This window comes from Oncorhynchus keta, chromosome 2, assembly GCF_023373465.1.
Source record: "Oncorhynchus keta strain PuntledgeMale-10-30-2019 chromosome 2, Oket_V2, whole genome shotgun sequence".
NCBI classification, from domain to species: Eukaryota; Metazoa; Chordata; class Actinopteri; order Salmoniformes; family Salmonidae; genus Oncorhynchus; species Oncorhynchus keta.
The window spans coordinates 27,112,359-27,135,685 of record NC_068422.1 but is presented as its reverse complement, the minus strand read 5'-3'; the positions used below and the strand labels follow the sequence as shown (position 1 = coordinate 27,135,685).

The following is a 23,327-nucleotide window of genomic DNA, read 5'->3' as shown; positions in this document are numbered from 1 at the left end:
TGGGAAGGAGAAAAGAAAATTCATGATTACAAACTTCCATTAATTAAACAAGCTCCTAGTTTAATAAGAACACAATAGACTTAAGAAAGAAGAGGGATTTGTTCATGACAGCTGGCTTCTTAATCGAATGTCAGAACAAATCCCATTCTGCTTCCTATTATATTCAGCAAAGTCAAACAGAACAACCTCTCAATATTTGAATCCCAGTCAAAGTCAGGGCGAGTCTATAGTGGCTCATTAATCTATCAACCTTAATTATTCGGGCCATATTATGATTGTCGTCCAACTGCTCGAGTAATTTTATCCCTCTGAGCTCTCAGCTCCAACATAAAAAAACATTGAACCATTCATGGGGAGTAAAAAAAACAAAATAGCGGGGTCTTTGGAACCTTTATCCTGAGAGCGGACAGACACCCAATCAATATAAAAATCCAAACAGAATAGACTCGTACAATCGACTACTGTTGACCATAGGTGCGCTCGACCCCACCCGCCTCGAGCCGTTGGTCGGCTGAGGCCCCTGCCCCCTGGGTCCAAAGGGATTTTCCAAGGATGAGAAAGACCCCGCCCGGCCGGCCGCCCCGACAGGCACAGAGACGAGCGCACCCACAAACCCCACTTCCACATAAAAGTAGCATCATACGTTGAACCAAAATAAATCAGATCTATGAATAGTTAAATATAATTTTCATCCACACAAAACATTAACAGTACCAGTCAAAGGTTTGGACACACCTACTCATTCACTAATTTTCTTAATATTACAAATGTTCTACAATATAGAATAATAATGAAGACATCAAAACTATGAAATAACACATATGTAATCATGTAGCAACCAAAAAAAATGTTAAACAAATCAAAATATATTTAATATTTTAGATTCTTCAAAGTAACCACCATTTACCTTGACAACTTTGCACACTCTTGGCATTCTCTCAACCAGCTTCACCTGGAATGCTTTTCCAACAGTCTTGAAGGTCCCACATATGCTGAGCACTTGTTGGCTGCTTTTCTTTCACTCTGCGGTCCAACTCATTAACAAGGCACACCTGTTAATTGAAATGCATTCCAAGTGACTACTCATGAAGCTGATTGAGAAAATGGCAAGAGTGTGCAAAGCTAGCACAGACTGGAATATGATCTGGGATTCATCGAATGGCATTGAGGAGTATACCACCGGTCATCGGCTTCATCAATAAGTACATCGATGATGTTGTCCCCACAGTGACCGTACGTACATATCCCAACCAGAAGCCATGTATTACAGGCAACATCCGCATCAAACTAAAGGCTAGAGCTGCCGCTTTCAAGGAGTGGGACACTAATCCAAACTCTTATAAGAAATCCTGCAACACCATGAAACAAGCAAAGAGCCAATACAGGATTAAGATTGAATCCTACTATACCAGCTCTGACGCTCGTCAGATGTGTCAGGGCTTGAAATTATGTTTATATTCAATCCTCCTGATGTTTTTAGCCTAAATAATCAATAATATTTCAACCGGACAATAACGTTGTCAATATAAAAGGTAAACAAGAAAGGCACTCTCTCGGTCGCGCCCATGAAAAAGCTCTGTGACACTGCAGGGTCCACTCATTCAGACTGCTCTTACTCCCTCATTTTTCAGAATACAAGCCTGAAACAATTTCTAAAGACTGTTGACATCTAGAGGGAGGCATAGGAACTGCAATTTGTGTCCTAAGTCAATGGATACTGTAATGGCATTGAATACAAAATCCTACTTCCTGGATGGATTTTTTTCAGGTTTTCGCCTGCCAAATCAGTTCTGTTATACCCACAGACACTATTTTAACAGTTTTGTAAACTTTAGAGTGTTTTCTATCCAAATCTACCACTTATATGCAAATCCTATCTTCTGGGCCTGAGTAGCAGGCAGTTTAATTTGGGCACGCTTTTCATCCAAAATGCAGAATGCTGCCCCCTACCCTAGAGAAGTTAAACAGCTCAACATTCACAAATCCGCGGGGCCAGACGGATTACCAGGACATGTACTCAAAGCATGCGCGGACCAACTGGCAAGTGTCTTCACTGACATTTTCCACCTGTACCTGACCGAGTCTATAATACCTACATGTTTGAAGCAGACCACCATAGTCTGTGTGCACAAGGAAGCGAAGGTAACCTACCTACATGATTACTGCCCCGTAGCATTCATGTCGGTAGCCATGAAGTGCTTTGAAAGGCTGGTCATGGCTCACATCAACAGCATCCTCCCGGATACCCTAGACCCACTCCAATTCGCATTCCGCCCCAACAGATCCACAGATGACGCAATCTCAATCGCACTACACAATGCCCTTTCCCATCTGGACAAAAGGAACACCTATGTAAGAATGCTTTTCATTGACTACAGCTCAGCGTTCAACACCATAGTGCCCACAAAACTCACCATTAAGCTAAGGACCCTGGGACTAAACACCTCCCTCTGCAACTGGTTCCTGGACTTCCTGACGGGCCACCCCCAGGTGGTAAGGGTAGGCAACAACCCGTCTGTCCCACTGATACTCAACACTGGGGCCCCTCAAGGGTGTGTACTTAGTCCCCTCCTGTAATCCTGTAGAGGAGCGGGTTGAGAGTTTCAAGTGTTCACATCACCAACGAACTACCATGGTCCAAACACACCAAGACAGTCGTGAAGAGGGCACGACAAAACCTTTTCCCCCTCAGGAGACTGAAATGATTTGGCAGATTTTCAAAAAGTTCTACAGCTGCACAATTGAGAGCATCCTGACCGGTTGCATTACCGCCTGGTTTGGCAACTGCTCAGCATCTGACCGTAAGGCGGTACAGAGGGTAATGCGTACGGCCCAGTACATCACTGGGCCAAGATTCCTGCCATCCAGAACCTATATAATAGGCGGTGTCAGAGGAAAGCCCATAAAATTGTCAGAGACTCCAGTCACCCAAGTCATAGGCTGTTTTCCCTGCTACCGCAAAGCAAGCGGACCAAAAGGCTCCTTAACAGCTTCTACCCCCAAGCCATAAGATTGCTGAACAATTAATAAAATGGCCACCGGACTATTTACATTGACCCCCTCCCCATTTGTTTTGTACATTGCTGCTACTACCTGTTTATTATCTATGCATAGTCATTACCTCGACTAACCTGTACCCCCGCACACTGACTTGGTACCGGTACCCCCTGTATATAGCCTCATTATTGTTATTGTGTTACTTTTTATTTTTTACTTTAGTTAATTTGGTAAATATTTTCTTAACTCTTCTTGAACTGCACTGTTGGTTAAGGGCTTGTAAGTAAGCACTTCACTGTAAGGTCTACACTTGTTGTATTCGGCGCATGTGACAAATAAAGTTTGATTTGATTAAAGAGGTGGTTGGGTGTTTTGAACAGCCTTTCTGAATCTCATACTTCCCATTCCTACTTTAAAGAATCTGAAAAATAAAATCTATTTTGATTTGTTTAACCCTTTTTTGTTTACTACAAGATATGCGTACTACAAGATATGTATGTGTACTACAAGATATGTATGTGTACTACAAGATATGTATGTGTACTACAAGATTATTATTCTACAATGTAGAAAATGTAACAAATAAAGAAACACCCTTGAATGAGTAGGTGTGTCCAAACTTTTGACTGGTACTGTATATGCAGTTAGCCTGTATCGTCCCGTTTGAATGACATGAAGCATGTGACCAGAATGCAATAGTCACCGTTAGGCTATTTCACCAATAAATCATACCCAGTTGAAGTGCGTAGTCGTACAGCATACTTCACAACATTACATCATGGGTCATGACTGTCATTTCTTTCAGTCTTTAGTGAGTGCTTTATATCTATTTGACTGTAGTGTGTCCGCTCCCTAACATGCATGCCTGCCTCTGCGTCACTGACCGATTCAGAAATAAAAAGGTGTGGGCTATATGTGCCCAAGCATCCCCCGACATGTAGGTCTACTCTAGAGGCAGTTTGATTTAAAACAAATGAGAATAGTAAATATTCTATAGCATGGTGATGGTTCATTGACCAAATGTAATTTGAGTCAATAGAAGGTGGTAGGCTACATATTATGCCAGAGTGAGTACATCTTCTGGTGATTCAAATGTCACAAGGTGACAGGCTTAAGGTTGCCGGGAATATCATGGCGAACCGAATCCTCTTGCTTATCAGCTCCTCACAGATTCTGTTGAAGCCCCGGCATTTTGCCCGTACACTGGCAGAGAGGTCTTGTTGGAAAGAAATCCCAACGCCTTGTATTAGAGTGGATTCTTTGTCTTTGCCACTGACAGGATTGTCTCTTCATCGGTGTAGTTGTGAAGTTTAATGCAGACACACTTCGGTTGGTCTCTTCTCACCTGCCCGGGACCATGGTGCCCTCAGTCAATTTTCATGATGCCCTTTTTCGTCTCCAAGACAAGCAGAGTTGGTAGCCATGTACCAAAGAATTGGATCGGACTGACCACTTCGGTTCCTTCTCTCAGATTTGAAATGTTAATATTGCCTCTGCGACTTCTGTTCTTAAAATTAGACAACGTTTCCGTCCGTTTTTCCACCGTTTTCTCCAGTGTTGTAACGCTTACAGTTAGCATGGAGTCCTCAGCGGTGGGAATGCGCTTCTCTCCTTCCTCGATTCTCTTCACATTCACATCCAACTTCAACTTAGTTTCAATTGTAACAAGGGTGGCGGAAAATGTCTTTAATTTCTCGTCAATTATATTGATAAACTTTTCTGTAATCGCTTTGACAGGTTCTGTGTTTGGTGAAGTTACAGCCAGCTCTGCTATACTGTTTGCGGTGGCTTTGTCCTCCCGACACCCTAAAATATGTCTGTTTTTCTCCTCTCTGGTTAGTGCTTTTGGTCGATTCATGAACAATAATCTAGATGTCACATTTAGATGCTGGAATCTCTCGCTAAAACATGGGTTACACACAAAATAAAGACAAAGTATTTTCATGTTGACCAGCCTTCAGCACGTCGGTCGTGAATCCCATGTACTCTAACTCAGGCGAGCAGAACCTTGAAACGTCCTTAATATTAAAGATTGCACACCAATTGTTGTTAACAAAGAGACCCCCCCCGACCTTACCAGACTCTCATTCTGTCCTGCCAACATGTATATTATCCATGTCCTTGTTCAGTCATGACTCTGCGAAGCATAGTATATTACAATTCTTAATGTCCCATTGATTGGATAGTCTCGAATGGAGTTTGTCTAGTTTATTCTCAAGTGATTGCACATTCGCCAATATAACAGAGAATAGAGGCGATTTATTCCCTCGCCACCATATCTCATCAGGGTGCCCGCGCACCGGACTCTATATCGCCATCTCCTTCTTCGAGTGTCTGGGATTTGGGCCTTGTCCGGAAAAATCTAAATGTATTTAGCCTCCGACTCACTGAAGTAGAAGTGTCCCTGTCTTAATCAAGGTTAGTGATGTCTGTTTTCATGTCCAGAAGCTCTTTTTGGTCATAGGAAATGATGGCAGAAACATTATGGTCAAAAAAAGTTAAGATCAGCTAAAAACAAATACACAAAGCCCATAAAAACGGCCTCTTTCTCATACAGAAAGATCAAATCCATTGTCATTATCCCAGAGTACATTAGGCTGAAAAATCGAATACATCCTGAGAGTGAGAGGAGGAGACGAGATATAAGTCTAAGTTATAGTCACAGTTGTTCTTCTATAAACCCACAATGGTGTGATAGAGTACACCTCTCCTAGTTTGGACAGATGAGTGAAGCTGTAGCTCTCGCTCTCTCTCCCCAGACTAATGAGAGAGAGGGCGAGAGAGAGAAGGGATGGGGGGGGGATTCCAAAACAATATTGTTTCCTTCTATGCGTCCGAGGTGTGTGTGTGTGCTTACCGCTGGTAGTTATGGTGATTCTGGGGGTGACATCCAGGTCTATGGGGGGTCTAAATGGGTATCCCACCGTCACACACACACCGCAGCTCAGGAGCAGGAGCAGTGCGGGCAGGGTAGTACACACACACACTGCCATATCCACACACACACACACCCAGCCAGGGGGAGAGAGCTGCCCTCCTACTACTCCTCAGAGAGGTGGAAACAACACACTCACTCGGGAAAACACACACTCATGCACATGCATTCACATAAACACACACTAGCGAGCTGCCATTCTTCTACTATTCAGAGTAAAGAACTCACACACTCACACCAGCTCAAGCAAAGAAACACAATTGCTCCCACACACACCGCTGGAAGGCAGTCTTCTCTCCTCTCGGCAGACACACACACACATACATATATACTCTCTATCACATACACGCCAACAGACACTGGAAGTCTCTCTCGCTCTGTGCTGAAGCCTGAACCAGCTGGCTCATCTCCTTGCTGCAGGTTCCATCTATAGAGAAAACACACAAAAACAAGATAACTGTTAGACTTGTCCAATATCATCTACACATACAATACCAGTCAAACGTTTGGACACACCTACTCAAGAGTTTTTCTTTATTTGTACTATTTTCTACATTGTTGAATAATAGTGAAGACACCACAACTATGAAATAACACATATGGGATCATGTAGCAACAAAACAAAGTGTTAAATAAATCAAAACATATTTTATATTTGAGATTTTTTAAGTTCCCACATATGCTGAGCACATACTGTCTGCTTTTCCTTCACTCTGCGGTCCAAGCCATCTCAATTGGGTTGAGGTCGGGTGAATGTGGAGGCCAGGTCATCTGATGCAGCACTCCATCACTCTCCTTCTTGGTTAAATAGCCCTTAAACAGCCTAGAGGTGTGTTGGGTCATTGTCCTGTTGAAAACCAAATAATAGTCCTAATAAGAGCAAACCAGACGAGATGTCGTATCGCCGCAGAATGCTGTGGTAGCCATGCTGGCTAAGTGTGCCTTGAATTCTAAATAAATCACAGGCAGTGTCACCAGCAAATAAGCCCCCTACCATCACACCTCCTCCTCCATGCTTCACCGTGGTAACCACACATGCGAAGATCACCTACTCTTCGTCTCACAAAGACATGGCAGTTGGAACCAAAAAGCTCATCAGACCAAAGGACAGATTTCCACTAGTCTAATGTCCACTGCTCCTGTATCTAGGCCAAAGCAAGTCTCTTCTTCTATCGGTGTCGTTTAGTAGTGGTTTCTTTGCAGCAATTCCACCAGGAAGGCCTGATTCACACAGTATCCTCTGAACAGTTGATGTTGAGATGTGTCTGTTACTTAAACTCTGAAGCATTTATTTGGGCTGCAAACTGAGGTGCAACTAACTCTAAATCACTTATCCTCTGCAGCAGAGTCCACTCTGGGTTTTCCTTTCCTGTGGCGGTCCTCATGAGAGCCAGTTTCATCATATCGCTTGATGGTTTTTGCGACTGCACTTAAAGTTTTCAAAGTTCTTGAAATTCCAGATTGACTGATCTTCATATCTTAAAGTAATAATAGACTGTCGTTTCTCTTTGCTTATTTGAGCTGTTCTTGCCTTTACATGGACTTGGTATTTTACCAAATAGGGCTATTATCTGTATACCACCACTACCTTGTCACAACACAACTGATTGGCTCAAACACATTAAGAAGGACAGAAATTACACAAACTAACATTTAACAAGGCACATCTGTTAATTGAAATTCATTCCAGGTGACTACCTCATGAAGCTGGTTGAGAAAATGGCAAGTGTGCAAAGCTGTCATCAAGGCAAAGGCTGGCTACTTTGAAGAATCTCAAATATAAAATATAGTTTCATTTGTTTAACACTTTTTGGTGACTACATGATTCCACATGTGTTATTTAATAGTTTTGATATCTTCACTATTATTCTACAATGTAGAAAATAGTAAAAAATAAAGAAAAACCCTTGCATGAGTAGGTGTGTCCAAACTTTTGACTGGTACTGTAAGTCTGATCTATGTTAGATTTATTTTATAACTCCAAAGGACATAATATCACTAATACATTTAAATATTCAGCAATCATTATAATAACCACAGCAATCATTACTATTCCATATAACTGTATCAATTGCATGTGTATTCGTCAACCCATCACTGTGTAATATGTATAATAAACCAAGTAAACACTTACAGATAAGATAGCGATGGAATGCAATCGAAATCCAAAAGCATGAAATTAGTGTGAGCGTTAAAGCACTAAAATCCATAGAGAAAAGGAGAGAATATAACATTCACATTGGTTGGTGAGGCGGAGGAACGACAGCTATCTACAAGTGTTTCTACAGGCTGCAGAGGAATGAGAGGGGGACAGAAGGGCAGAGGGACAGAAGGACAGAAGGGCAGAGGGACAGAAGGGCAGAGGGACAGAAGGGCAGAGGGACAGAAGGGCAGGGGGACAGAAGGGCAGGGGGACAGAAGGGCAGGGGGACAGAAGGGAAGGGGGACAGAAGGGCAGAGGGACAGAAGGGCAGAGGGACAGAAGGGCAGGGGGACAGAAGGGCAGAGGGACAGAAGGGCAGAGGGACAGAAGGGCAGGGGGACAGAAGGGCAGGGGGACAGAAGGGAAGGGGGACAGAAGGGCAGAGGGACAGAAGGGCAGAGGGACAGAAGGGCAGAGAGACAAAGGGAGAGACATTTCTGTTGTGTGGAGAGAAAGAACGTAGAGAGTCAGAGAGAGAGGACAGAAAGAGAGAGTAATAGAATGATCCTGCTGCCACTCTAGTAGAAGGGGAGATTGCTTACAGACTGAAAGAATAAGAGAAGAGAGGAAAGATAGAAAAGTAGTTTGATGGGTGCAGTATAACATAGAGCAAGTCTCTAGCTTCCCCTTCAGCTCTCTTCAGTTCTATGGCTTTAGGTCATAAGGAATCACATGCTGTAAAAACACTCGTCGCCCTCCTGTGGAGCAAGGCTCACCCTGTTTCATCTGATTTAGCAGGGTGCTTATCTTTCCCTATTTCTGTGTCTCTTGCCGTCTCTGGGCGATTCTATGCCAACGTAGGCTGAAAATATTTTTGGTATCTCAGATCGTTCTGGCAATTCTCAAAGAAACGTCATTGGGAGGAAGGATTTCTGACATGCTATTTACATTTTTTTTTTTTTTTAATCAGAAAAAAAATCATGATGAAAGTGGCCATTTTTAGACCTATACATACCTCCTGTAAGAGCCTATGAGCCAAGAACCGTATATGATACAGACCAGGGCCCAGCTTCCCAAAAGCATCTTAAGGCTAAGTTTATCGTGATAACCATTGAGCTCAATAGTTCTAATGATGAACTTCGCCTTAAGACACTTTTGTGAAACTGGGCCCAGGGCTCTAAAGTGCGACAAAACATTTTGTTGTGCGACATGGAATTTTATTTTGGGAGCACTGTGAGACCTATGAAAAGAACCTCCCGGATAATAATTGTTCTAATGATAAGGCTTCACTGTACTGTACTGTTGTTTCCAAGTTCCCTCGAGAAACAATCTAGTGAAGACTCATTAGAGTCACGGTTGCACCATTACTACAGTCGAAAACGGTCTGCTTCTAGACCAACCAGATCAAAAGATAGGACACATATTGCGGATTGCCGGATGGCATTTTACATTCATAAACCATGATGAGGGCCTTCTAAAAACTACTTGCGTGTCAACGTTGTTAACCATTTGTTTAGTCTTTGTTTAGTCATGTTACCTCATTGCATAGCTAACAACCTGGTAACTTCCCCAGCGTATTTGGGGGGAGAGAAAGAAAGGAAATGGGATAGCTTCTTCATGAGATCAATGGTCCTAGCAATGAATGAATGACAGGTCTCTTGCACGTTGTCATCACAAACTTGACTTTTTTAAAGAAACATTGTAGAATCTTTTATGTAATGCATTACAATAAGAAAAATAGTTAATTTACCCAATGTAGGAACCTAATATTCCACAAAGGACTTTGTCATTTCAATGGCAGGTATTTGTAGCAACATTTGAACTTTTATAATAAACTAACGTATTTACAGTTTTACATTCTAGCACAACACGTGCTTCAAAAGTAGATTGAATTCATGTAGGACCAATATAGGCAGGTGCTCCTAAATTACATGTGGTGTTCCTAACTTTTTAAAGTTGTGAGCACCAGTGTTACCAATCTTGTATTTTTTTTATTTTTATAGCCCTGACACAGACAACATCATAGAGTCATTATACTCCATATAGTGTTCTGTACATAAAAAATAAAAATATATCAAAAGTATCCTTTTGATTTAGTGTGTTTCTAGATAAATTGTTAGGAACAATATACTCTTCAAACACATACAATTTCCAGAGTGGGCTCTCTGGTACTTTTAATGATATGACAATATAGGTCATTAACCAATCCCAGTCCACCTTTAGGATTGCACATGCCGTAAATCACCAGCAGAGGGAGTTGCCGTTGAATCCATTTTCCCATTCACTGTGTTGGTGGTGCTCATAAAATGTATGGTACCTTCCGAATTAGCAGAGAGCTCACTGGGAATGTGATGTACTTCTATATTGTTGCAAGCGATATGTCTTAAAATGAGAAAAAAAAAACGGTACTATCGAGATATTAATAATATGTTAAAAGTTGAAAACATTTGTGAAAATGTGTATTTCAGAATCTAGACATACTCCTTATGTTAGAGCACAATGTAAAGAGTGTAATGACACCATTTCAAGACTACCTTCTTTATCTAAGATTCTTGAATCCTTGGCTAATGTACAACTTTGTTCCTTTTTATCTGATTTTTGTATTTTTAAAATAAACCAATCAGGGTTTAGGCCTGGGCATAGTAGTACCACAGCAACCACGCTAGTTGTTAATGATCTTGACAATGCCTTGGATGCTGAAAGAGCTGTGTTGCCTTGTTTATGAACCTGTCAAAGGCATTCGACACTGTTGATCATTCTGTTTTGCTGAAGATGTTATCAAAAATAGGCCTGGGATATACAGTCTTTTTATGGTTTCAGAATTATCTTAGCGACAGAACTCCATGTTGACAAAAGGTGTTCCTCAGGGTTAAATTTTGGGTCCATTATTGTTCACCTTGTATATTAATGACATAGGAAACACTGTTAATACTTGTAACATTCATCTCTATGCAGATGACACAGTTTTGTATTCCTGTGCCACCTCGGTGTAGCAGGCCATTCGTGAACTTCAGCATGACATTGATTCAATTCAGAAATCACTTACAGTTCTTAAATATGTGTTAAAAACAAGTAAAACCAAGCTCATGCTGTTCTCTAGGTCACAAAATGTTGCCCTGAGGATCTGCATATTTGCGCTACAAATGGAGCCCAAATTGAGCTTGTTTCTCAATATAAGTAACTGGGTGTCAACAAAACAAAGGAGATGATTGTGGACTTCAGGAAACAGCAGAGGGAGCACCACCCTATCCACATCGAAAGAACCGTAGTGGAGAAGGTGGAACGTTAAGTTCCTCAGCACACACATCACAGACAAACTGAATAGTCCACTCACACAGAAAGTGTGGTGAAGAGGGCGCAAAAGCGCCTCTTCAACCTCAGGAGGCTGAAGAAATTTGGCTTGTCACCTAAAACCCTGACAAACTTTTATCACTGCCTGGTACGGCAAGTGCACCACCATCAACCGCAAGGCTCTCCAGAGGGTGGTGCGGTCTGCACAACGCATCACCGGGGGCAAACTACCTGCTCCCCCGACACCTACAGCACCCAATGTCACAGGAATGCCAAAAGGATCATCAAGGACAACAACCACCCGAGCCACTGCCTGTTCACCCCACTACCATCCAGAAGGCAAGGTTCATACAGGTGCATCAAAGCTGGGACCGAGAGACTGAAAAACAGTAAGGCCATCAGACCGCTAAACAGCAATCCCTAACTCAGAGAGGCTGCTGCGTACATAGAGATTCATATCACTGGCCATGTGTATGTGACTAATAAAATGTGATTTGATTGATGACAAATTGTCCTTAATAACGCATATATAAAATCTGACTTAGATCCAAGATTATTTCGATATAAAAAACAAATCATACCCCAGTATTGAAAATAGGAGAAAGATTGTTAAGACAACGCTTCTCCCTGTATCGGATTTTGATTATATTGTTTACATGCAGCAACCTCTGTTTTGAAACCCTTGGACACAGTCTACCATTCCGCAATATGTTTTATCACAGGGGACAATTTTAGGACCCATTGTAGTCTGTATAAAAATGTGGAATGGACCTCTCTGTCTGTAAGAGAGCTGCATTCTCTCTTTTATTTCATGACAAAGCAGTCTTACAGAAACTGCCTCCGTATATAACTTCATTAATGAAGTTAAGAATCATAAGTTACCAGACCCGTCTCAGGAATGGATAACACTAGAGATCCCTTCAGTCTCCACATATGTGGGAAAATGTGCAGTCTGTTTTTTGCCCCTAATATGTGGAACAATCTGCAGAATTCACTGTAGTTACATGTGCTGGTGCCATGCAGGAAGTTTACGTTATTGATTATATTGTTTTATACACATATGTGTATGTTTTATTATTCTGTTTTTATTGTAAAAATGGCTGTTTAAATAAAGGTAAACAAATTAAAACGTCTGTATCAGGTATAGGTCTACAAAGGGCCTAAATGTCCAATTTAATCATTCAAAAAATTGTTTGTAATACAAATGTAAAAAGCATGTCATAACATCCTTCCTTCCAATGTGAGAATTGACAGAACAATCTGATATAGCAAAACTATTTTTTACACTGGAGTGGAATCTTCCCTTCTCCATCACACACACACACACACACACACACACACACACACACACACACACACACACACACACACACACACACACACACACACACACACACACACACACACACACACACACACACACACACACACACACACACACACACACACACACACACACACACACACACACACGTCCAAGAGGAGCCTGCAGAATCTCACTCTAGACATCTGTAGATTCTGTATCTGAAAACATCACAACACTCCACAATGCTGTCATGACAACAGATTGCATTGCCGTAGCTAGCTACCTCTCTACCTCTGGATCAGGTAAGCAGTAGACCGCAGGTGTAGAACATAGAAGTAGAGCAACATACCTGTAGATCAGGAGCACACATCATAGAAATAGAACATACTAGAAGAGATAAAGTGCCTTGCAAAAGTATTCGGCCCCCTTGAACTTTGCGACCTTTTGCCACATTTCAGGCTTCAAACATAAAGATATAAAACTGTATTTTTTTGTGAAGAATCAACAACAAGTGGGACACAATCATGAAGTGGAACGACATTTATTGGATATTTCAAACTTTTTTAACAAATCAAAAACTGAAAAATTGGGCGTGCAAAATTATTCAGCCCCCTTAAGTTAATACTTTGTAGCGCCACCTTTTGCTGCGATTACAGCTGTAAGTCGCTTGGGGTATGTCTGTATCAGTTTTGCACATCGAGAGACTGACATTTTTTCCCATTCCTCCTTGCAAAACAGCTCGAGCTCAGTGAGGTTGGATGGAGAGCATTTGTGAACAGCAGTTTTCAGTTCTTTCCACAGATTCTCGATTGGATTCAGGTCTGGACTTTGACTTGGCCATTCTAACACCTGGATATGTTTATTTTTGAACCATTCCATTGTAGATTTTGCTTTATGTTTTGGAAGACAAATCTCCGTCCCAGTCTCAGGTCTTTTGCAGACTCCATCAGGTTTTCTTCCAGAATGGTCTTGTATTTGGCTCCATCCATCTTCCCATCAATTTTAACCATCTTCCCTGTCCCTGCTGAAGAAAAGCAGGCCCAAACCATGATGCTGCCGCCACCATGTTTGACAGTGGGGATGGTGTGTTCAGGGTGATGAGCTGTGTTGCTTTTACGCCAAACATAACGTTTTGCATTGTTGCCAAAAAGTTCAATTTTGGTTTCATCTGACCAGAGCACCTTCTTCCACATGTTTGGTGTGTCTCCCAGGTGGCTTGTGGCAAACTTTAAACAACACTTTTTATGGATATCTTTAAGAAATGGCTTTCTTCTTGCCACTCTTCCATAAAGGCCAGATTTGTGCAATATACGACTGATTGTTGTCCTATGGACAGAGACTCCCACCTCAGCTGTAGATCTCTGCAGTTCATCCAGAGTGATCATGGGCCTCTTGGCTGCATCTCTGATCAGTCTTCTCCTTGTATGAGTTGAAAGTTTAGAGGGACGGCCAGGTCTTGGTAGATTTGCAGTGGTCTGATACTCCTTCCATTTCAATATTATCGCTTGCACAGTGCTCCTTGGGATGTTTAAAGCTTGGGAAATCTTTTTGTATCCAAATCCGGCTTTAAACTTCTTCACAACAGTATCTCGGACCTGCCTGGTGTGTTCCTTGTTCTTCATGATGCTCTCTGCGCTTTTAACGGACCTCTGAGACTATCACAGTGCAGGTGCATTTATACGGAGACTTGATTACACACAGGTGGACTGTATTTATCATCATTAGTCATTTCGGTCAACATTGGATCATTCAGAGATCCTCACTGAACTTCTGGAGAGAGTTTGCTGCACTGAAAGTAAAGGGGCTGAATAATTTTGCACGCCCAATTTCTCAGTTTTTGATTTGTTAAAAAAGTTTGAAATATCCAATAAATGTTGTTCCACTTCATGATTGTGTCCCACTTGTTGTTGATTCTTCACAAAAAAATACAGTTTTATATCTTTATGTTTGAAGCCTGAAATGTGGCAAAAGGTCGCAAAGTTCAAGGGGGCCGAATACTTTCGCAAGGCACTGTACATAGTTCCATTGATAAAAGGCTATTATATTATGCTATAGTTTTAAAATAGTGCAAAAAAATGTGCATAAAATGTCACAGGGAGAGTCTGATTGTTATAATTTCCCTAAAGTTTCCAATCAGTCAGCTTGTCAGAGATGAGGAGCTCTTATCTTAACAGAGGGAAGGCTGAGTCAATCACAGAGTGCTGCTGGGCAATTACATGTTAACAGAATGACGCTGAGACTCCGATTTTTCACTTCAAATGAAAGCCAAACAAAAACCATTGATTGCAAGTTAAACAAACCAGTGATGGGGTCAATTCAAATTCAAGGCACTCAATTCAGGAAGGGTTTTTAATTTAAAAACTGTGTAAGAGCTGTTTGAAAAGACAGCTTGAAATTTGGCGGGATGGAGTTTTGGCCTGCCTTGTGACAACACCTGGCTGTAAATGAGTTAATAGACCAACTAGAAAGAGAGCTCACCTCTTTCAATAACAGCTAGTTTTCAGTTTCCCCCTCCCCACTCAGACCACTCCCAGACAGTCCTTGCTTGAGAAATTGCTTTTTGCTAAGGTGCTTTTTTAATTTATTTTTATTAAAAATAAATCACAGTAAGGTACTTCATTGTTACCCAGAAATAATTTGATATTTCAACAAAAACGGCTGTATTGGACCTTTAAATATCTAATTCGAACTAAGATCCAAAGATATCTGCAGAAAGAACGGGGTGTCAACTATGACATGACACCTTGAGTTTGAAAAAATCAATTTTGGTTATTGAACTACAGTAAGTAAGGTGGATTAACACCCTGTAACAGAATTATGGTAACAGAATGACATCATGGGTCCCTGATCTGTACTATACAGAAATGCATAATTATGAATGTCATTCTCTTCATGGTGATGTATCCTGAATAGGTACACAAAGGTAGAAAAATGTAATATCCTCCATAACATGTTTGGGTATTATTCTAATGAGCTCCGCACTCAAACAGGACCACATTTGGTTGGTTTGGACTAGAGGTCGACCGACTATGATTTTTCCAACACCGATACCGATCATTGGAAGACCCAAAAAAAGACGATACCAATTAAAATTGGCCAATTTTGATATATATATATTTCTACTAATGACAATTACAACAATACTGAATTAACTTAAAAAAAAAAAACTTAATATAATAAATAAATAAAATCAATTTAGTCTCAAATAAATAATGAAACATGTTCAATTTGGTATCAATAATGCAAAGACAAAGTGTTGGAGAAGAAAGTGAAAATGCAATATGTGCCATATCATAAAGTTAAAGTTTAAGTTCCTTGCTCAGAACATGAGAACATATGAAAGCTGGCAATTCCTTTACACATGAGTCTTCAATATTCCCAGTTAAGAAGTTTTAGGTTGTAGTTACTATAGGAATTTTAGGACTCTCTCTCTGAATACCATTTGTATTTCATATACCTTTGACTATTGGATGTTCTTATATGCACTATAGTATTGCCAGCCTAATCTCGGGAGTTGATAGGCTTGAAGTCATAAACAGCGCTGTGCTTCAGGCATTGTGAAGAGCTGCTGGCAAACGCAGGAAAGTGCTGTTTGAACGAATGCTTACGAGCCTGCTGCTGCCTACCACCGCTCAGTCAGACTGCTCTATCAAATATCAAATCATAGACTTAATTATAATATAATAAACACACAGAAATACGAGCCTTAGGTCATTAATATGGTCAAATCCGGAAACTATAATTTCGAAAACAAAACGTTTATTCTTTCAGTGAAATACGGAACCATTCCGTATTTTATCGAACGGGTGGCAACCTTAAGTCTAAATATTATGTTAAGATTGATTGTTGTTTATAAGATAAGTTTAATGCTAGCTAGCAACTTACCTTGGCTCCTCCTGTAACAGGTGGTCAGCCTGCCACGCAGTCTCCACGTGGATTGCAATGTAATCGGCATCAAAAAATGCAGATTACCGATTGTTATGAAAACTTGAAAATCGTCCTTAATTAATCGGTCGACCTCTAGTCCGGACTGCATCACATTTGTGCCAATCATGGAGGTCTATGTTTCACAAGGTTGGACATCACAGTACAGCACAGTTCAGTACAGTATAGTGTCATACAGTTCAGTAAAGTACTAAACTTTAAAGTAGTGTATTGTACTGACCTGTACTCTAGTTTTTTACTGTACTGTGGTTCCAGCTTGCCTCTGAGAATAACATTGACATATACACAGACACGGTGACTGAGTTGATCAGGAAGCATATAGGTGATGTTGTTCCCACTGTGACTATTAAAACCTACCCAAATCAAAAACCGTGGATAGATGGAAGCATTCGTGCAGAACTCAAAGCGCAAATCCCCGCATTTAATCATGGCAAGGTGACTGGGAATATGGTCTAATACCAACAGTGTAGTTATTCGCTCCATAAGGCAATCAAACAGACGAAACGTCAGCACAGAGACAAAGCACAGAGACAATTCAATTCGGCTCAGACACGAGACGCTTGTGGCAGGATCTACAGACAATCACGTATTACAAAGGGAAAACCAGCCACGTTGCTGACACCAACATCTTGCTCCTGGACAAGCTAAACACCTTCTTTGCCCACTTTGAGGATAACACAGTGCCAGTGACGCGGCATGCTCACAAGGACTGTGGGCTCTCGTTCTCCGTGGCAGATGTGAGTAAGACATTTAAATGTGTCAACACTCGCAAGGCTGCCAGCCCAGACGGAAGAATGATGTTCATTAACTATAGATCAGCCTTCAACACCATAGTACCCTCCAAGCTCATCATTAAGCTTGGGGCCTTGGGTATGAACTGAACCCTGTGCAACTGGACTTCCTGACGGGCCACTGATGAAGGTAAGAAAAAACACCTCCACTATACTGATCTTCAACACAGGGTCCCCACAATGGTTTATGCTCAGCCCCCTTCTGTACTCCATGTTGAGCCATGACTGTGTGGCCACGCACGCCTCAGACTCAATCATCAAGTTTGCAGACGGCACAACAGCAGTAGGCCAGATTACCAACAATGACAAGACAGCCTACAGTGAGGAGGTGAGGGACTGGGCGGGGTGGTGTCAGGTTAATAACCTCTCCCTCAATGTCAATAAATTGAAGGAGCTTATCGTGGACTTCCGGATACAGCAGAGGGAGAGAAGGTGAAAGCTTCAAGTTCCTCGGCGTACACATTGACAATCTGAAATGATCCACCCACACAGACTGGAGGCGAAGAAGGACCAACAGTGCCTCTTCAAACTCAGGAGGCTGAAGAAATTTGTATTGGCCCCTTAGACCCTCACAAACTTTTACAGATGCAGAATTGAGAGCATCCTGTTGGGCTGTATCACCGCCTGGTACGGCAACTGTACCGCCCACAACCGCAAGGCTCTCCAGAGTGTTGTGCAGTCTGCCCAACGCATCACTGGGGGCAAACTGCCTGCCCTCCAGGACACCTACAGCACCCAATGTCACAAGGCCAAAAAGATCAAGGACAACAACCATCTGAGCCACTGCCTGTTCACCCCGCCACCATCCAGAAGGTGAGGTCAGTAAAGGTGCATCAAAGCTGGGACCGAGAGACTGAAAAACAGCTTCCATCTCAAGGCCATCAGACTGTTAGATAGCCATCACTAGTCGGCAACCACCCGGTTATTCCACCCTGCACCTTAGAGGCTGCTGCCCTATGTACATAGAATCAATGGTCACTTTAATGATGAACACTAGTCACTTTAATAACATTTACTCATTTAATTTATATTATACTGTATTTTAGTCAATGCCACTCCGACATTGCCCAACCTAATATTAAAATATTTCTTAATTCCATTATTTTAATTTTAGATGTGTGTATTGTTAGATACTCCTGCACTGTTGGAGATAGGGACACAAGCATTTTGCGACACCAGCAATAACATCTGCCAAATATGTATATGTGACCAATACAATTTGATTTGTACTGTCCAAACTTCTAAGACCCCTTCTCCATCTGTTTGACCATAAATCAAAGCCTTTAATTATTCCTCATTTTTAGGATGGAAATGTGTTAAAAATGTATATGTCTTCATTTCTCAAAAATATAGACTCAGCTTTCATTTAACACCAAATTTTATGTGCTCCTATGAACTTCACTTTAGTGCTCATAGGGCTTTTTACATGGAAATGCCATCCAGCATTCAGATGGCCTGTCAAAAAAAACTCTTAAAGATGTGACAGAGGAGGAGAAAACGTCTTTATCAGTTCCTCACTGTCTGGAGGGATCCAGGATCATCAGACAGACGGACAAACAGGGTAGTGTAAAGAAGTGTCCATAAAGCACACAATGTCTTAGTTCTGATTCCTCATGGACTATAGGTTTACTGACAGTCAAGTGTATGAAGAATCTTTATTGAGTACACGTGTGCGCAGACACAAACTTGCATGCTGCACACACACAGCAAGATGTGTGGATAATATTGGGCTACTGACCTGTAAACTGCTTCATGAGAAAAATACATCAATTGATAAATCTCAATGATGCAACCACAGGCAAAATCGGGGAGGGGTGAGAAATCTACACTTCTCTACAGAAGATAATCCCATCAACCCTTTGCCCTGTTTTCCAGTCTGCCAGCCCAAAACATACCCCATGCTGCTTCTTACCCTCGCGCTAATCCAGTGGTTGTCAGAGTGGGTCCCCAGTCCTTATCCATAGGGTATTAGCGATTAGCTTACGGGACTCATCATTTACAGTAGGTTCTGACTATGACCCACTGTGAGTTTCCTTAGAACTCATCCACTAAACCGAGTTTAGAGTATTAGGCAATTACCGTGTGTCAATGAGCTCTGTCTAATGAGGATATGGCAGATTGGATAACTAAGGCAGCTCCATCCGAGATGCCCTCGTTCACATCTCAATATAAAGCCTTTTATTATGAATGTATGAACTCTTTATGAAGGACCAACGATGGCTAAATAACTTATAATGACAAATATATCCAGCCCCCTTTCACATCTTGGTATAAAGCCATATTACACAGACAGTCTTTGTGTGTGTGTGTGTGTGTGTGTGTGTGTGTGTGTGTGTGTGTGTGTGTGTGTGTGTGTGAGGCTGCCAGCCTTCCTGATTAGTTCTACATCTCTTATCTATAATCCTTTTTCATTTATGATCCTTCCTTCTCTAAAAGTTCAAATCAAATCGTTGTGTGTGCGCCCGTGTCACATGTGTAGTGAAAATGTGTAGTAACACTTAGTGAAAAAGATGACAGTCGATGCCATTGAATTTACATAGAGGCAGAGAGACAGTGTTTTTGGTCAAATAAAAATATATGGGAACAATTTAATGAATGTGAACTGTTTTTCTCTCACACAATACACTCCCCCAGCTGGAACATGCAAATCTCTAACACCATTCACTAATAATAGTTTCCCTTTATTCAATGGAATAAAGAGTAGGAACACATCTGTGTATGACACTGATGGTCTCTACAGTATAAAATAAAGAAGAGGATAACACAAAAGAGGAAGTATGAATTAAAGTTATTGAATGCAGCTAACAGAGAAGAGACAGAAAAAAGACAACAAGACACTGACTCGGTACTGGTACTCCCTGTATATGGCATTGTTTTTGTTTTTATTGTGTTAATATCTCCTTTTTATTTAGAAAATATTTCTAAATATTTCTTACTTTTTAACTCTGCATTGTTGGGAACGGGCTCGTTCGTGTAAGTAAGCATTTCACTGTAAAGTCTACACCTCTTGTATTCGGAGTATTAGATTTGATATGATTTATTCCTCCTCTAGAATAAAGAATAACTTTAAGACCAGTTACGCACTGCTTATAATGAATAAATGATTTGTTAAACATTTATGGAGTCAGTACCCAACATTATTATCTTCACATTCGTCAATCAAATTGGGAATTGTAGCATTGATTGCACTTGATGTCATTGATACCTTCAGTATGGAAGAGAGTAGTAATGATCTGATCATTACCAATCTCATCACTGTGTTTTTAGATGATACAATGGCCCTTGTTCCATTTCTAAAATGCAAAATTTCCTCCTCCCTTCCTTGAGGTAGACCTAATCCTTGATCTTCTATTACTGTAATGGTGAGAATGCATTTGAAGTGGTACCTTGTTGTCACCTATCCAGTAATGTTAGATCTGGGGCCTATGTATCAAGTGTCTCAGAATAGGAGTCCTGAGCTGGGATCAGGTCCTCCCTGTCCATTTAATCTGAATCAATGTGATCTACCTGTGGTCCCTGGTGCTCTGATGTGATTCTCATGCGAGGTTACCTGGTATCCCATGCTAACAATGCTGGCTGATTATGACTCACAAATCATTGTAATCCATAAACAACAATGAACAAAACACTAATCTGTTAGTGTTCGAATCTCATCACGGCCAACTTCAGCATTTTAGCAACTTTTCAACTACTTACTACTTTTACCTACTTTGCAACTACTTAGCATGTTAGCTAACCCTTCCCCTAACCCTTTAACCTAACTACTAAATTTAACCCTAACTCATAGCCTAGCTAACGATAACCAGCTAGATTACGTTAGCCACCTAGCTAGAATTCGTAACCTACCATACGTTTTTCAAATTCGTAATATATTGTACATTTTGAAAATTCATAACATATAACATGAATTGTAATTCGTAACATATCTTACAAAATGGTTGTTGGATATTCACAAATTAATACATATGATATGAAACGTAACATATACTAAATGGAGTATCTAGGATTTAAGTACAGAATAATACGAAATACTCTGACACCAGGTTGACATAGGCGGCTTGTCTATTTGCCTCTCAGAATGGTCATTTAAACTCCACTATACATGTCTTGGTAATAGAATAACAGGTAGACACTAAATTGATTATGATCAACTGTCTTGAGTGGATAGCCTTTCACTGGTTATTTAGACAGAAGTCCCCAAACGCGCTTTTCTGTGACAGGGTAGGAAATTCATCTAACAGAGCTCCTATAAAAAGCGATTAGCCTATACTAAATCAACTAGCATGTCATCGATTTGAGTTCGTTTGCTGCAAGTAGGCTATATTTCTACATAGGCATAGCCTATCAATGATAAACAACTGATTTTCTGTCAGCCTCTATGCAGTTAGGTATAGCCTATTTAGCCTACTACTTTTTATTGAACACCAGTATCGTCATTTGTCCATTGTCTCGATCTTTTTCCGCATCTGCCGTACACTCATGCTGTAGGCTACTGTAAAGCAGCAGGTAGCCTATCCAAAACGCAGATAAATTAATCATACAGTCACAAAGAGCCGCAGTACACGGAGATAAAGTCATTCTGTTTTACCTGAAATTATGGGGGGATTCCTTGAAGATACGGTGTTCGGTGTAAAAAAAAAAATCCCAATGCGGTGTGTTTGTAATCTACAGTGGACTTTCACCCACAGCAAACTGTGGCAGCCTGACAAACAAAAGGTGTGGAACCTTCGTCACAAGTGACCACGCCTCTTCGTGAATGTTCAGGAATAAACTAAAACTCTATCAGTATGACAACATTTAAGTTTGACAGAATGCTAGAAAATATCAGCAAATTAATTGTATACCTTTCTCTAAATGTTAGCATGGAGTTCTTGTTTTTTTTCTGGCTTTTTCCATTCTTCCATTACATTTTCTCTCCATGAGTTTCATGGAAGTTGACAACTGCAATAAGAAGATATCAATGGGTACATTTGATCAATAATCATTCAGAACGGTGTCTGTGTAAATTAATTTAAAAAACAGCAGTGTGTCCTTCCTTAGCTTAGCTGTACACCTACTATGTACTTACAGTGCCTTCAGAAAGTATTCATACCCTTTGATTTATTCCACATTTTGTTGTGCTACAGCCTGAAATCAAAATGGATTAAACATGTTTTTTTTATCATCCATCTACACACAATACCCCATAATGAGAAAGTGAAAACATGTTTTTATACATTTTGGCACATTTACTGAAATTAAATAAATGTCAATATCTGATTTACATAGGTATGCACACCCTGAGTCAATGCATGTTGGAATAACCTTTGGCAGCGATTACAGCTGTGAGTCTTTCTGGGTAATAACACGACTCAGGATAAGACCCAGATGCAGACACAGGAGGCAAAGTTAGAATCTCAGATGTTTATTACAAAAGAGGGGGCAAGCAAACGGCAGGTCTAGGACAGGCAGAGGTCGGTAATACAAGACAGCTTCAATAAGGGACAGAACGGCAGGCACACTCAGGATCAGGGCAAGCAGAGGTCAGTAATACAAGACAGGGAACAAACAGGGACAGGGGTCTGATCCTAGACACATGAAAAGTGAAGATGTATACGGAGGGTGCAGGGCAACAGAAGACAAACAGCAGAGGGCCTAAGAATCTTAGAGATGGGGAAAGGGCCGATAAAACGGGGGGAAAGTGTACGGGACTCAGCCCGAGACGATAACGGGGAGCAGGGGTCTGGTGGCGGTCTGCCTGTTGCCGATTTGTGGAAGTGGTCTTGAGAGGAGCGTACTGGTCTCTCTTCTAGGTACGGCGAAAGTGGCGGATGAATATCTGGGCCCAGGGTATGCTGATCTCTGCCTCAGGGAAGAGCAGGGGCTGATATCCCATGGAACACTCGAAAGGCGAGAGACCAGTGGCCGAGCAGGGAAGGG

General features: G+C 41.2%; 1 protein-coding gene across 2 annotated transcripts in view; it reads right to left on the bottom strand.

Annotated features, from left to right (window-relative positions):
• The window catches only part of LOC118398799 (semaphorin-4G-like), a 44,160-nt gene extending 22,011 nt beyond the window's left edge, over positions 1-22,149 (bottom strand). Inside the window, exons 1-3 of one of the 2 annotated variants that reach the window (XM_052474664.1) lie at positions 21,997-22,149; positions 6,627-6,779; positions 5,855-6,359 (exon numbers count right to left, since the gene is read on the bottom strand). In XM_052474664.1, the coding sequence (XP_052330624.1) occupies positions 5,855-5,990 (136 nt within the window). In that variant the 5' untranslated portion in view covers positions 5,991-6,359; positions 6,627-6,779; positions 21,997-22,149. The remainder of the gene's footprint in view (positions 1-5,854; positions 6,360-6,626; positions 6,780-21,996) is intronic. The other variant, XM_035794519.2, reaches the window with a different exon arrangement.
• Positions 22,150-23,327: the final 1,178 nt, after the last annotated feature.